This window comes from Glandiceps talaboti, chromosome 18, assembly GCF_964340395.1.
Source record: "Glandiceps talaboti chromosome 18, keGlaTala1.1, whole genome shotgun sequence".
Classification (NCBI taxonomy): Eukaryota; Metazoa; Hemichordata; class Enteropneusta; family Spengelidae; genus Glandiceps; species Glandiceps talaboti.
The window spans coordinates 16,977,235-16,995,000 of record NC_135566.1 but is presented as its reverse complement, the minus strand read 5'-3'; the positions used below and the strand labels follow the sequence as shown (position 1 = coordinate 16,995,000).

The window sequence follows — 17,766 nt, the reverse complement described above, 5'->3', positions numbered from 1 at the left end:
ACAAACAAACAAACAAACAAACAAACAAACTACGACATATCTATAGAGTTGTAATATTTACATTCACGATTATGAATAGTTTTTACCTATTACGTCTACATTAAAAAACAAAACTGTCATTTCCAGTAAACGATTTTCTAGTAACCTTTGCAGTATTTTGTAAAATGTTTCAGGTGTCGCAGAAATACAGTGAATTTCACAATACCGTTTTATGTATGATACAATCACGCATGAACCAATAAGAAAATGAACATGACTGAATGAATACAGTTTCTTGCTACATTTTGTCTAAGTGAAACGAACTACATATGCTACCATGCAGACATCAAATGAACACCGCAAAGGACATTTTACGTGCCCATCATAGGGTGTTTGATACTAAGAAAAACATTGGCGCTCTAGTGTCTGCAATACATTTGAATGGTTTATTTCATTTAGACTAAATGTAGCACAAATGTGATCTTGCCATTGAAGTATGGCACATGCAGTTTGTTGTTGGTTTCTGTGTGGTTTTATCAAACAGCAAGCTGCACGGTATCTTGAAAATGACTGTAAGTAGTAAGTAATTCTACTCGAATCAAACTTCATCAAAAGGTCACTGAGGTGTGAAACTAGTCGAACGTTCAAATCGTTTTTGTACTTATTAAGTGATCACATAGAGTACGATACAGACCCTTGATCAGGATCCACTTCGACCGAAACAAATACTGACATAACTTTTCAAACTGTTAGTAAAGCTAGAAAGCAATAAAAAAAATCATCAACCTCGAATTCTGTATTTTTTTTTTCGTCAGATATCAATGAGTGCTTATCAAATCCATGTCTGAACGGCGGCGTTTGCACCGACAGTATAAATGACTACAGCTGTGTCTGTCCCGTGGGTTATACAGGAAAGGAATGTCAAACAGGTAAGTTACTAGAGCCAAAAATAGTTTTCCCTTTGTCGATTTTTGTCAGATACCTTTATTTGCAAGGGATGTAATTTTCACTGATATTGGTTGTATTTCTCGGACCAAATTTTCACTTAGTTTGGAGAGATGCATGGTATCTGTGAATAACAAAATTTTTAAGGATTTTATTTTAGCGGAAAAAATCAAGTGCGAGAAAAACCTTTAATTTCCAAGTAAAAATTTATACATTTAACCGTATTTTCTATGCAAAGTAGAGCCAGTAGATAGGATAACATACAAGTTTACTTTAGTTCGATGTACACGTACGATTTCAACCTTGATTTTTATGACTGGTTTACTTATTTGTATTTTTCGTCTGATTTATCCCAGGAGAACGCTGACATTGTAGACCTCTATCATACGGTTATAGATTATTATTAAATTAAAATATTCAGATCTGCACTGATATAAATTGCATTTTAAAAAAGGATTTTAACAATTTCTAGTGCCGGCTACACCAACAAAAAATATTTTTCTGAAAGGTTTATTTCTCAAATCAGAGATCAATAATCCAAGATAGGAATTCTATATATATAGTTACAGTAATTTTTGTTCGCATAGTTTTGGCGGGAAAATATAAAGTACACAGTTTTGAAAATTGCAGCTGGTCACTTCAATTGACTATGTCGTACTTTGAATCCTCCAAACGCAACAGATATAGATGCTTGTGAAATAAATCCATGCTCCAATGGAGGGACTTGTACAGATCTGGTCAATGGTTTCGAGTGCACATGCACAACGGGATGGAAAGGAACACTTTGTCAAACAGGTGAGTTAAACTGATTCAGAACAGCTTAAATTTTTCTGACATCATAATTAGGAATTTTCTAGTCTACCATCTTGAATGGTGCATTGTGGGATGGGATATGAAACTTGTCATTATAATTACCATGAATCAATGACTGTTGTAAACATTCTGACGCATTTTTAGTAACCAATGGTAACCAATGGTCCAGTAATGGAGTACCACCTGATTCCCTTTATCATTTCAAATGGGACCACAGACTTTGGCAACACTAAGAGAGATTAAAAAGAACTTTTATTTTCACGGAAATGGGTTCCCGAAGCACATTCCAGGAACAACTTTTAACACACTTGTCTTTATTGAATTTTATTTTCCTGTTGATATTCACTGTACGGTATTGAGTTTTCAGTGTTGTTTTGTTTTGTTGTCGACATATTTATGTAGCAATGTAGATAGGTATCTGAATTTTAATATTTATTAGACTGCAATGACGTCATCGGTCAGGGCTTATCAGCCTGCCCTAATAAGGGAGAGTAGACAGCGTCCACAACGGCTGATCTGTCAGTCTAATAATCTATCTGTTATGTATATGTACGCCATGAAAATAGTATATTTCTGTTATAGTTTGCCATCACCATGGACTCAGTTACTTTCAAATGAACTATTTCCATTTTCCTCACCAGAATTATTTGTCGTTATTTTTTTCTGTTGTTATTATTTTATGTTTCTGATGAACTAAAGTTAAATTCCATTCCATCCAATTCACTTCAAAAACTTCACGAAAATGTAAAGGCTATCATACTACCATGGTTTATCTAGTCATGCAAGTCTAACTAAAGAAATTGTAAGTAATTCATGTTTTTCACCACTTTTGTTGCAGTGGACGGATGTGTTGCCTCATACACCATTCAACAATGCAGCTTCGTGCGAATTACTTCTCCGAGCTACCCTGGACAATATACCAACGAGGCAAACTGTTTATGGACAGTTCATGCGCTAGATGGACACAAAATAAGAATTGTGTTCAATGCCTTCCAGACAGAGTCAAGCTACGACAAACTTGATATTGGTAACGGGGATACTGGAAACATAGGAGACATTGTGACAAGTCACTCCGGTGATGAACCACCAATGCCTGCTACTATTATGTCAGAGAGTGATAGGGTCTGGATCAGATTCGTTACCGATGATGCCAAGACACGAACAGGTTTTGAGATCGAACTACAGGATGAATGTATGCCTGGTAAGTTGTATTAACAAAGTTAAGATGTCTAAAGGAACACAAACTGAACTTATACAATTTTGGGTATTATATTTTACTGTATACTTAAAAGGTACTCGCAGTATTCTATTTACTGAAACATCACTACTTGAAATTAACCCTAACATAAATATAGACGTAATGTATTATTATTATTATTATTATTATTATCATATATATATATATATCAATTATTCTCAAAATCTAGATTCTGTTTGATTCTTTTTATTTTTATGAGTTGAGTTCAATCAAACTTTATTTCATTGTCATTAGAAATAAATGTATCAAATATTGTGAGACAAGTAAGTTACAAAAAATGTATCACTCTCCATGCGTTCATTAATAAGTTACCCAACCTCCACAAGGTTGTTGTGTTTGGTAAAGCGATCATGGCTGGAGATTTGATATCCACATTTGTTTTGACTAAAGTATAAAATGTTATAGTATTAAAATATTGCAATGACAGTCTCAACAAAAATACTACGGACTCAATAATTCGTCGCCCTGGCACTAACTGAGCAATGCTTTGAAATAAAAGGGAGCAAAGTTGTTGAGTAGATTACACTTTCCATACAACCCAGATCTTGGTTGTTATTCGTCATCATTCGTGATACATTACCCTTCTCGGATATCTTAATAGTATGATCTCATTGCCATTGTCAATCGGTGAGAAAACTGACTTTTTTGATAACATTATATTAAATGATAACCTTATGATGGACTCTTAAGCGGATCTTAATCCACGAGTCAAGAATATTGTTTTTTCCTTGTAGTACATCTATTTTTTTTTATCTTTTCGTTTTCTTCTACAGATCCCCAACCTTGTAGAAGTAATCCATGTAGGAACGATGGAACATGCATTGACCAAGGAACTAGTGGATTTACTTGTGACTGTCCCAACGACTACACGGGAGCCATGTGTGAAACATGTAAGACTCTTTACTACTGTCATATCAAGGATTTCTTCATAAAACATATTCTGGTTCTCAGCTCTTTAGTATAGAATTGTTGTCAGTGGATATGCGAGCACTTTTATAAATCCAAAACTTAAATATTAAGTCCGGACTCATGTATGTGTCGTTTTTGTTGTTCTTTTGTAGGTTTACATATTCTTAATTTCTTTTGATGTCATTTAAATGTCATACTTCATTGTTTATCCAATTGTCGAACTGTTACTGTTTCTTATCAGACCACTTGATGGTTTGAGTTTGTACTAAATACTTGTGAATAAAATATGGGAAAATGCATACATGCAGTAAAAAAATTGACAGGATTTCCTTAAAATAAATAGATTAATTATACTACAATGGCAATGAGATTTAATCAAACTGCAACGAGAGACGTCGACTGGACTGAATGGCCACCTTGTACCAAAATAAAACATCCTTTCTATTTCTGGGATTCTAGTCTAAGTCCTGACAGGGACAATATTACGTATTACAATCCCAGATATCTGTGCCCCCCCCCCCCCCATGGCGTTCATATAAACATGATGGGTGAGTTGAACCACATGTAATGCCTTGAGCAAGGGGATTGACTAGACTGGAATTGTAGTACGTAATACGGTCCCTGTCAGGACCTAGACTACTGGGATTCAAACGCAACAAGTAAACCATGGTGATCTCATCATGGAAATCGCACAGTATAATTAAGCAACACATCTGTGTTTTTGATTATTAAGTTTTGTCCCAACTTATCATAGAAATATTTGATAAGATGGTCTTATCAAAGCATCTACCTTTGAATACATTATAAATTCTTCTTCTTTTATTGCTCCTCAATTTATTGTCAGTCAGTAACGTGTTGCTGCTCCTTTCCTAACAGATCGTCCTAACCCCTGTGAACCCAATCCATGTGAGAACGATGGAGGGTGTTTGGTGTTAAATTATGGCGATTCGTTCAAATGTGAATGCCCAGACAGTTACACGGGAGACCGTTGTCAAACAGGTAAGATTCAATCGTCAAGAAATCGAACGGTTCTATCTCCAATTAAACGTGACACTTACCCACGCTCCTACTGTCCTCTAGTCACATAACAACATTAAGCGGTTTTTTAAAAAACATTTTAGTTATCACATGTATTTCACTTTGCCAATGTCAATAACTTCACCGCTGCGCCACATCCACACACTAACAACTTTCGATACAGTTTTCCTTTTATGCAACGTGGTAAATAATAACACCTGTTGAACACTAACACCACTAGTGATGGTAAGAATTGGTTATTTCGACTCTACTAATTGTTAACTATAATCTGCTATGCTAAAAATGCTGCTAATGCACGTATCTTCTTTGCACTGCCGTTGTCTTGGTATATTGACCTTGTATAGGAATTCTCAGAGCATGCATTTGTCATAAAGTGAATGAGAAAAGAGAAAAATGAACTTAGGCCATTTTTTAATGTTAGTTTCCGATAACCGAACATATCCTAGTTAAAGCTGGCGACCCGAAATATATTTACATCACAAACCTTTTAAAGGTAAAATGGTGAGAAGTTACTTCTATCTCCATGTGCATTTACTTGTAATTTTGGTCAATTCTTTTGAAAATTCACAGAGAGACCGAGTCTTTTCAGGTGAATTTATGCAATACAGTCTGCATATTGTGTTCATCTACTTCACATCCAATTGTCTTCATTTACTTCCTTTACAGTCAACAAAGTACCACATAAATATTGTGACCGACAAGATATTACGGTTGAAGCAACTTCTCAAAAAAGTTAATTCTGACCTACAATATTTTGTATATAAGTCACGTTATCGGAAAGAAACGCTGTTAAAAAAATTGTCTTAGAATAAATAATCGTATTATCATCATGACAACGTTGTAGGCATAGTCAGATAATACATAGAAAAAAATAGTGTCCATTATTTGCAAAGTTATTATACAAAGTTTGTTATGCTTAGGACAACAGGAAAATTAATGCATATTTCTGTATCATGTATATACCTTTAGTATGTACACCAAGGATACCAACAATAATCATTTATGGACATATTATTCCGCCGGTTTGGAGAGAAACACTGCATAATTAAATCATTGCGTGATACAGGTCCGTTGTAGAAGGGTACGGTCGAAACATCGCATTCGTTTCCAATTTACCGTTGCTATATTTACTGTCCTGCTGATTCTTCGAAACATAAACATTATATTCTCTATATAGCGCTTTCTTCCACATGCTTTATCGAATGGTGGATAAATGAAGTCTGTTCGAAGCAGAATTTGTTTTTAATAAAGTACCAGAAATACGATAAAAAATATTAATGACAAATTCGAACATCCGTCACATTCCGTATATTGGCGTGCGTTTACAAGGTACTTTGCGCTTTATCACTTCATTTAGTTTTATCAGGGTAGAATCATTTTGAACGAAGTCACTTTTCATAATTTGACTATTGTTTCACTGATTAATACATTTAGTTATTTAATTGAATACTGAAAACGTCACTAGGTGACCTGATATTGTCAATTGAAGGACGGCCTTCTAGAAAATCTTTTTCCGACCCATTTTTAGGTGATGATGAAGGTATCGAATGAACGCAATTCGTCTAAAAAAGATATGGAAAGTTTCTTTGTTCTTCGCTACATTCGTTATACACTACACCATCAATATTCTTCACTTGGGCTTGCTACTGGTAGCTCGGAATTAATTTCTGTATTGGCAATCAAATAGGTGATTGGAACACATTCAAGCTTATGGTGTCGGCTACTCTAGGCTATTATGATCATTGGTGATATGTTTGCTTTAATTAATTTTCTTTAAGAGTAAACCGAACAGTTTAGTGCAAACGTTTATTTCTTTACTTTTCAATGTAAAAAGTCAGGGTTTGCTATAAATGAAAGAAACTCGCATGATATATTTTGTATATTTGTTACAAATGAGAAAAGTGACACCGTGTAGGTAAAAGTTAGTCTGTAAACAGTTAGTCTGTAAGGAAATTAATACAATACAACACCACTTCTAAAGTTAGTTTTTATCTTTCTTATGTATATGTTTATGATTATTTCTCATTTCTCAGAAAAACCTTTGGTCTGTCCAGACTATTATTGCCTAAATGGTGGAATTTGCGCTGTCAACAATAATGGTGTAAATACGTGTGAATGTAGCAATCCATACCATGGCGATAGATGTGAAAAGGGTAAGCTATCTACAGCATTGCTTGAGTCGCTCTTGATTGTTGAGAGATGTGTTAACGTACAGGAGTGGCGGAGAATGTACCAACTTGAGGTTGGAGACAAATTAGATATATAATATATATATATATATATATATATATATATATATATATATATATATATATATATATATATATATATATATATATATATATATATATATGTATATATATATATATATATATAGTTTTGGTAGTACTGGAACTCTTTCTTGGGTGTAACTCGGAGTTTCACGCATATTGCGATCATCAGACACTCTGAGTGTCTGATGATCGCAATATGCGTGAAACTCCGAGTTACACCCAAGAAAGAGTTCCAGTACTACCAAAACTATTACGCTCTGCCACTGCGGTATAGAGCACTGTCTTAGCAGATTGATACTCACCGAGTTATATATATATATATATATATATATATATATATATATATATATATATATATATATATATATATATATATATATATATATATATATATATATATATATATATATATATATATAAGATAAACATTACAATATACTTGAAACAACTCCCGTTATATATATATATATATATATATATATATATATATATATATATATATATATATATATATATATGAAATCTTAAGTTATAACTCAGTTTCACATGGCTTCGATCCTCAGGTGACTGGGTTAGATTGATGATTGCAGAAGCGTGAAACTCTGAGATATAAATTAAGATCCACTAATTTCTGGCATTAAGTATATTATGCTCTCTTATTAATATTGCATTGAGCACTGTTCTCTCCAAAGAATATCATACATACATACATACATACATATATACATACATACATACATACATACATACATACATACATACATACATACATACATACATACATACATACATACATACATACATACATACATACATACATACATACATACATACATACATACATACATACATACATCAGCACAATTCATTTCATTATCCATTAATTTTCGTCACTTTCATAACTTTATTTCATCAGTCGAATGCACAAAGGCGTGTGTCAATGGAGGAGAATGTCTTTTAACAGCCGATGGAGACCAACATTGTTCCTGTCCCATTGGATTCACGGGTGATATATGTGGAGATAGTAAGTGGTACACGATCATAAAAAATGGAATTGGGAAACTAATAAATGATGGCTCTGCGCAGACGAAGCAGGGAGGTGTTTGGTAGCGAGAATAACTCATAATGACTGACTAACGCTTCCTGGTTTGGGTTAAGATTCATTGGACAGTCGATGAGTTCTCTCCAGTTGGTGAAATCCGCTGCTATGAAAAAACTTGCATTCTCATGGTGCTCAGACCATTATTATTGTGATCTGAGTATAAATTGCTTTATTAAGTTAAGGCGCCCTCCAGTGACAAAGTTAAGCGATAGAGAACATGGAAAAGGATAAACATAGTTGAATTTAGGGTCAGCCTACTTCAGCCTACAACAGAGGGAGTTCTGTATTTCTCATACTGAATACCCAAGGCATTGTGACTACGATATCTACCTCTCCTAGTCATCTGCCTTTAAATAAAGTCATTGAAACTCTTAGAACGCCCTCAAGTGGTTACAACCTATATTCTCCAGCAATAAATTGACCAATCACATAGTTCCTTTGATGTGACTGCTTTTCCAACATGGCTGCCTCAGTCACCGAATTTAACTTCAAAGTTAATCTTTCAAAAGCAAAGTGTTTGAAATATTCTTTAGTAGCAAGGACGTGTTGGTGATAAGCCTCACAGGTAGCAGAATCTACAGTAAACACAAGGACGCACCCCCATTGGGCAGTGAGTTGTCGATGGCAGCCAATCAGGTTAACCGTTTGAGGGCGATCTCAGATATGAGTTTCAATGCAGTTGACGGGAGAGATAAATATCGCAGACATAATGCCTTAACTATTTAAAATCAACATTTCTAGAATTCTTTTTCCACAGACTAAATCTATAATATCGTGTCTTGTGCTATACTTTGTCTCTGGATGACGTCATTCATCACAAACATGTTATTAATACACTAAGTTCATAAATTGATCTGTTGAGGACATGTAGGAGTCATTGCGTGGTGTCACTTCAGTTGCTAAGTAACTACTTATCTATATTTATTTCTGCCATGTAATTAACCTGATTGCATGCAATTAATCGGCCTTGATACTTTCCAGGCGTAACTAACTGCGATGACAAACCATGTGTAAACGGCACATGTGTACCCTCCGGTTCGTCTTATACATGCATGTGCGATGCTGGCTTCGGTGGTACACACTGCGATACGGGTAAATATTGTCATACACTATTTGGATATGAAAACATCAAATATATATACAATTATACATTGTAATGTGCAGTAACACCAATTTATTATGCAGAAACATGTTGAGCACCCCCCCCCCAAAAAAAATTGAGCACCCCCCCCCCCCAAAAAAAAAATAAAAAAATTCCCATGTTTTGTCTGTGTAATAATGTTTCTCATGAATCTCAGAGTCGATGTACAGGTGATCAAGAGGGGTTTCAGTTCAAGTATGGTGCGACGTTGCAAATGAATTTTCTATCTCTGTATTCCTTGAGCTCTCGTCAAAATCAACGCCTTAGAGTATACAGGAGATTGTCATTGGCCATTTTTAAGTAGTATTGATTTGCCGTTATATATTGTTGTGATTGATAAAACTATGAAAAACGTGTTATAACATTAAGTCCCCATACCCCCCCCCCCCCACACACACACACACCATGCAGTTTTTGATACCGTATTCACTTACACTCTTACACACTTAAAGAAAAACAGGTCACAGGTCAAAGGTCAAAGTTGAATATCTCTATATTCCTTATCTTCAACAGATATTGATGACTGCACCCCCAACCCATGTGAGAACGACGGTGAATGTGTTGATGGTATTGCTACTTTCTCGTGTACATGTCTGGAGGGATACACTGGAACTACTTGCAATAATGGTAAATATGGTTCCAATATGTTAACATCATAGTTCTCTCTCAAAAAACTGTTTGAAATTGAAAGATGTTGTAGCTCGATTGTGTGTGCAGTGGCGCTGTTGCCATGACAGCATGAACATATTAACATTAAACTACGCTATACCATCATTCAAGACAAAAAAAATGTAACAAAATAAAATAAAATAAAAAATTAAGTTTGTGCTTTTTGTCTTATAAGATGTTCAGTAAATTTTCTGCTGATGTGTTTGTGTGTGTCGACAAAAATAATCATTTCTGATCAGTCTTTTTCAACACGACAATTTCAACAAGCGATTCAAGCGAATGCGTCGATGAATAACAATAACACGATACAACGTAAGATAATTGTCTGAATTTATTTGACTGGTATTGAAACTAACCCCAACTCATTGGGTGATCGTCTACAATTATTGTATAATTTACACATACAATTTGTGGCATCATTGTCAAAAAAGTGTGAATTATTCTCTGTGAGGAGGGAGAATTAATCATCAGAATTGCTTAGATGGTACAAGGCATGGCAAGAATTGAAACTAACTCGAACTCAAAGCAACGTGTGATTTAAAGTTATTATATGATCTACAAATGTAAAGCATAAAAGTATGCCATCGGTGTATATATATAACGTTATGAAGAGACAATTACGTCATAGAAAAGGTGTATATATGTAGACTTAATTTGTTTGTTAACTCATTCCAGATACTATGGCAACATGTCAAATAATGCCATGCCAGAATGGTGGTACTTGCAAATCTCGAGCCAATTCACGTGGTTACGTCTGTACTTGTGCTCCAAAGTTCGAGGGATTAAATTGCGAAAGATGTATGATATGTTTCATATTGGCATTTACCTGTTATTTACTAGATGTTTTTAAGCTTTAGATCATTCCATTCATTATTCATAGATTTGCATAAAAAATATCTCATCCGCTGATGCGTAGTCTAGTCGCTAGCGGTCTTGTTTACGTATTCATGTAATATTTTGCTTTGCTCACTCTGATGCGTTACTTCTGCTTTGTTAGTTAAAAATTACGCATGCTTACAAACAAAGGCATGGCATATGTGCATGGCATATTATATATATATATTGCATGACTTAAATCGCTGTTGATATAAGTATTGGCAATCCCTGAAGTAGTTTATAAATCTTAAAAATTGATATGACAGATGACGCATGCTGGAAGGGAGGATGACGTCTGATAATGCCGGGGGGTCAAATCATCCTCTCGGGTTTCGCCGTGAAATACTTAAATCGTCAGTCAATTTTTAGTGGTGTATGGTGGTTGATGCTACCCGAAGCCAGGGATATTTACGTACTGTTGCTGCTGGAAGGACGACGTTTCTAGATCTTATTACTGTCCGGCTTTTCATGTTTGAGATGGATCATGTCCATTATCATATTCATAAATGTTGGTCTGACGGCTGCAGTTCAGAAGGGACCAAAACAGGGAAACACTACCCATTATCAAAATTTCGCTTTGCCACTATAAGTGTTCACGATTTCGGCAGTTGATTCATCAGTGGGTGTTGATGGATTCATTGAGCTATTGGTGTGAGATGCGGAACTATCATATGCATCATTAGTATACACAGTCATATACTTAGTCATCCACACAGAATTGAAAAATGCAAACGATTCGATCTCTTGCGCCCTCTAGCGTTTGTTTTTGGCATTACTCGATGTGATCGATGGCGTGATATATGTATTGTTATAGCATTTTCTAAATCGTATGATTGTGCGATAGATACATTATATCTGTCATAATATTGCCTTAGGAGCTGTACAACACTAGAGGGCGCTACAGGTCGAAAATCAACGTCAACATTGCCATCTTGCTTGTTCTAGTCACAGTAATTGCCTGCATTCACATCATTAAAATGCCGCGCCCTTTATAAGTAACATTCTGTACGTTTTGCTGTCTCTCATTGGGATCCATCTAGGGGTAATGATCGTCAGATTTCAGATTTATCGGAATGTTTTGAAATACAATTCGCTTGCAAAAAGCTGCTTGTAGTAAAACTGTGTGATCCAACATTTATATGTGATTTTATGTGATTAAACAACTGTTTTTATATGCAAAATTTGAAGATATTGGAAACAGCCAATGGAGAGCACGAAATCGATCATTACCCATATTTCCCAATGATTTTGAAAAAGTTTGGTATAAGCTATAAACCCTGTGGCAGACTTGTGTGGAGTTTTGAATTTCGGCACAAACAGATTTCATGCCTGGAAGATTTATATTAGTGCAACCACGAAATATACGGTGTCGAACCTATGAAAAGCGTCGAAATATATTTATTAAATCAAAAATCCGGGTTGTCTAACTCTTTCATTCAAATAGTTCGCGAAACTCAAGAATACCGGGTACAATATGAATGATGGAACTGGGTTTGTAACCCCAGAGATGAAGGAGCCAAGTGTATATAACATTAGGGTTAGGGGTTTCTGGTTTTAGAATATTGATCTCGGATAAAAATAACTTATTTGACCAGTGCACATCGTATCGAACAGAAACCATTACCCAGATTGCCCTGCAAGTGTGCCCAAAGTCGCCATGTGTCGAACACCAGAACTCCACACCGTCTCCATAGTAGCTAGTGCTCCCATAGCACGTCTGGATATAATATGGAAGAATGTCTGCTGTGTATTCATTTTGTATTTTCTGTACTTTTTTGTAGCTGTTAGTTTAACTACGGTACCCCCACCGTGTAGTGTCAATCCATGCAAGCATGGCGGGACTTGTATTCACACCAATAATAATCTGGACTATCTATGTGCATGCACCGATGGATATAAGGGAATAACTTGCGAGGATGGTACGTAATGTTGTCTTGTGTTCACAACGTGATCAATCCGAAAGCTTAAGGAGTATTTGGAAACCATTTTCATTTAGCTTAACTACTCGGAGCTTAGGAACAGTGTTAAACAACAACAACAACAACAACAACAACAACAACAACAACAACAACAACAACAACGTGATCAATCCGAAAGCTTAAGGAGCATTTGGAAACCATTTTCATTTAGCTTAACTACTCGGAGCTTAGGAACAGTGTTAAACAACAACAACAACAACACCAACAACAACAATAATAATAATAATAATAACAACAACAACAGACAAGTAACACATTTAAACAAACAACACACAAGTAAACATACAGTTGTTACTCACAACATGCATGAATATTACTTTTGACAATGAATACGACTCCAAAACATATAAGTAATTATTAAATCCGGGACCCCATTTAAAGATATTTGCGTTAAATAGTAAAACAGTCTTTGTACACATTTTTCACTTGTATTTGCTGTTTTATTTCCAGTGAAATAAGCCCCTTTCATCCAATTGAATACTCTTTTCAGCGTTAACTTAAGGGTGTCACTTATTCACATTACTTTGTGACTTTTATTGAACAGAAACAGCATCACCAGGAGGAGACTCTGAGGAAAGCAAGGATGGGTACAATTTAGCAATAGAACCCTGGTGGATTGCCTTGATCTGTCTTGTCGCCATGCTCTTAATCGTCTTCATTTGTATTGTCGTCTGCACACGGAGAAAGGGCAGAAAGAGTGTTGACGACAATTCATAACATGGAAAACATCTGATCACATGACCAGCACGTGGGCATACCTATTTGCATATGTGTCATTTTTTTAATTGGTGGAAGAAAAAGAAATACAATTTTTAAATGGAAGACCGTACAATGTAACTGAACAATTAATTAAATACCGCCTTGAGGATACAGAATTTATATAACTTTTTTTTTGCAATTTGATACTACGAATTTACAACAAATACCTTGATACTGTACCGGGATTTCATCCTCAATACGCTACTATATGTTCTTCTCTCATTTAAATTTTCTGTTGTGTTCTTGATGATATTTTATGGCGGTTATTTCAGACTGTCCTTCAAGGTGCCTAAAATCGAATCGTATCAACCTTACACTGATAGCATTGGCCCATCTATTTACCCATGATGCTTTCTGTCGATAAAATGTTATGCAGAACACAACACAACAGATTGAAGTTCGGAGATGTAATGATAGTAGTTATATAAATTATGTTACACTTTTTCCTCACATACATATGCAAACAAACAAATAGCCAGACAAACAGACAGGCAGCCAGACATGGAGAAAGACAGACAGACAGACAGACAGACAGACAGACAGACAGACAGACAGACAGACAGACAGAGAAAGAAAGAAGACATATATGTGTGTCTATATATATATATATATATATACATATATACACATATATATATACACACAATGACACACACACATATACACACAATGACACACACACACACACACACACACATATATATATATATATATACACATACACACACACACAGCTTAAATCAAAATCTTGTTCTAACATATCTAAACAATTTGTCCACAATACATGAGGTGCTTTGACATATGAATCCTAGCACATCAATTCTTAACGACCTAGAGGCTATGTTTTTGAAGAGAGAGAGTGAGAAAAAATAATCGATATCCTGTATATGGAAAATCCACATGCTGTAGACATTGGCTTCTTTTATACAATATGTATATACAGAAAAGTGTTGAAAATTTGATAAATACATTGTATTTTAGTACTCTTGGAAGATTATTTAACGGGAATCACAAGTTTTAGCTGTAGAGAGAACTGTAGTTTTCGTGTGAATTGTATGGATTCTGTATGTGGTTTACTTTTTAGACTTGAGACGGTGTCAAAATATATGGCGCTCTAATTATTCCAGAAAAAAAAATACAAGCACTTTTCGATCACAACGAATGATATCACTTTATACATGTAATTGTTTGTTTCAATGAACTATTGCAATCTTGACTGACACAATTTGAATATATTAATATTCATGATCAGAGTCAGCCTTTGCAAGTTTGTATGTGAAAACCACGTTTCGGATATGTAAATTATATGGTAATTATATTATAATGAAGATGAATATTCAAATGTGTCAAATTGCGTCATTCTTGTATTGCAATCGTTGAGTTTTTTTGACAAAGAATCTATGCAATTCTCTGATATGGGGTATCTTTTTATTTTGTCAAAATAGAGTCGTCTGTATAATTTTATCAACTGAAAGTACTCGCTTAGAATACTATATAAGACGAATTTTAATTTCTATTTGTTTGTTTGTTTAGACGGATTTTAGACTGGGTATTTTATAATAAACTAATTAACACCTGGATTGGGTACAGATAGACTCCGTGTCATTTTCACTGATGTATGTTGAAGTCACATTTTTTCAAAATGAGCGTGGGTGTTTAGACATGGGGACAGCGTATAACGATTGGTAATACCACCGTCCCTGGAGGCCGGGTAAAGGGTACATGGTTCGACGTACGTTGAGTTGAGACAAAACGTCGTCTGGCTTCAGAATATTTTCAGCGAAATTGCTATATTTCCGTTTATTCCTTCTTTCTTCGGCCTACCAGGCCATGTACCGCTGTCCCATTAGCAGATCACAGTCAACTGATGTAAATTGTAAAAACGTCAACGTACAATGTTTTCAGGCATATCAGTGGGTCAAATGTAACGACTGTACTTCAATGTGTGTGGTGCCAGGCGATAAGATGTAGCAATATATTTAGTAAGATATTTGTCAAGCCAGACAATAAAATGTAGCAACATTAGTAAGATATTTGTCGAACCAAACGATAAAATTGTAACAATGTAACATATTTCTCGAACCAGACAATAAAATGTAGCAATGTTAGTAAGATATTTAAATATTCCTATATTTATATACGATTATTAATAAATAGTCTCGGCTACTTACAATGGGTGTCGCCATCCAGCATTTACTTGCATGAATTAAATTGATGTCACTTTAATTAAAAATGCAAATTAAAAATTGAGCATTTCATCGCATTTTGTACTTAAAAGTCAGGCGCACACTAGAGCAATTAGCTGAACAAAATTTCACTCGTGACAATTTGCTCAGGCTGATTCCTCATGTGTGCGGGCAAATTTTCATGAGATTTTGGTCATTCGTGGCCGTGAGCCAAATATCTAGTCTTGCTGCTTGACGCTCGGGCTTTCTTTCGATGCTATAAGCGAACGAAGTTCGCAGTGAGGGATTGCCCGAACATGGATGTTCCATCCTCGATAGCGATGTTCGGTCGTGTGTCGTATTGTATCGGAAGAACATCCGAGGTCTAGCAGATAGACTACCAAATATCTAGCCTGTTTGATAATTTTGGCCAATTATTCTACAAAGTTTCATCTAAATCCTCATCTAGCCTTGGAGACATCTTGCTAACAAACAAATTAAATAAATAAATAAACAGGAGTACTACTAAAAAAAACTCTCCTCCATACATACTCCTGTTGGCGAAGGTATGTAAAAGAACCGTTCCATTACTAAATGCAACATTGTAAAATTACAAAGGAATCTCAATTACTCCAAAGTATTGTGGGTCTTGCATCCCATGTCATGTATTACATTTTTATTATTTGTTGTTTTAAACTGAAAACTTACAAACCAAACAATGAGTATATTGATACACAAGAGGGAGCAGAAAACAATAAAACTTGTTATTTCAGTTGTATGGCAAAAAACCCTATCGTATAAATTTGAAATTGAATTGAATGTCATTAACCTTTTCATAAATCTGTCTGTCGCTGCCCCCCTCTGACTGGCTGTCTGTCTGTCTTTATGTCTGTATTTCTGTCGCTGTCTGTCTCCCTGTTTTTCTATCTTTGGGTTTGCGTTTCCCACATGTTTGTTTGTGTATTTGTGTGTGTGTGTGTGTGTGTGTGTGTCTGTCTGTCTGTCTGTCTGTCTGTATGTATGTATGTATGTATGTGTATGTATGTATGTATGTATGTATGTATGTATGTATGTATGTATGTATGTATGTATGTATGTCTTCTATCTCTCTAACCCACTCCCTCTTGCTCTATCAAATCTAAGGTGTCTTTATTTGACTCTACATCGAGGTTTCAGCACTATGTCAAAAGGTTCTGGCTGACGCGTCAAACCAACTGTTCCATGAATTGATGGCTTGTCAACACCGATTGGTAGAGATACTTCATAACGGTGCATTATGTTAGAGATAATAAGGAAAAGTTCTGTTCTAGCCAACATCTCTCCAAGACAAACACGCCTACCTAAACCATATGGCACGAACTTCATGTTATTGTACGATGTCAATTTCCCCGTTTCGTTATCCAAGAAACGATCGGGACGAAATTCAAAAGGATTTTGGAATACATCAGGATCGTGAGAAATTGCCCAGAGGTTGGTAAGAATAATAGTCTGTTGGGGTATGTCGTATCCTGCCAGTGACGTATCACAAGTTGTTCTGTGGGGGACACCAAGTGGTGATACATTCGAACGTCGTAGAGTTTCATAAATCGCTGCTTCGGTGTACTGAAGATTCTCATGATCGCTATATAGTGGATTACGATTCCAACCAATTACAGCGTCCAATTCACGATGGATTCTATCTTGTACATTTGGATGGTACAGCATTTGAATTAGGAACCATTTACAGACACCTACCAAAGTTTCGGACCCTAAAAAGGGAAAAATTGTCAAAGTACAAATAAAATAACATAACGATAGAAGGTACTTCAAAACAAGAAGCTTTCATAATGTTAGGAGATTTAGTTGACACATCAATGACTA

The 17,766-nt window shown here is 35.4% G+C and overlaps 1 protein-coding gene across 11 annotated transcripts in view; it reads left to right on the top strand.

Moving 5' to 3' along the window:
* LOC144449162 (uncharacterized) overlaps positions 1-14,328 on the top strand; it is a 66,268-nt gene extending 51,940 nt beyond the window's left edge. For 9 of the 11 annotated variants that reach the window (XM_078139645.1, XM_078139643.1, XM_078139639.1 and 6 more), the window contains 12 exons: positions 795-908; positions 1,606-1,719; positions 2,576-2,938; positions 3,769-3,885; positions 4,781-4,903; positions 6,976-7,095; positions 8,132-8,239; positions 9,299-9,409; positions 9,972-10,085; positions 10,803-10,925; positions 12,785-12,922; positions 13,527-14,328. In XM_078139645.1, coding sequence (XP_077995771.1) covers positions 795-908; positions 1,606-1,719; positions 2,576-2,938; positions 3,769-3,885; positions 4,781-4,903; positions 6,976-7,095; positions 8,132-8,239; positions 9,299-9,409; positions 9,972-10,085; positions 10,803-10,925; positions 12,785-12,922; positions 13,527-13,699 — 1,718 coding nt within the window. In that variant the 3' untranslated portion in view covers positions 13,700-14,328. The remainder of the gene's footprint in view (positions 1-794; positions 909-1,605; positions 1,720-2,575; positions 2,939-3,768; positions 3,886-4,780; positions 4,904-6,975; positions 7,096-8,131; positions 8,240-9,298; positions 9,410-9,971; positions 10,086-10,802; positions 10,926-12,784; positions 12,923-13,526) is intronic. The other 2 variants (XM_078139637.1, XM_078139644.1) reach the window with 2 other exon arrangements.
* Positions 14,329-17,766: the final 3,438 nt, after the last annotated feature.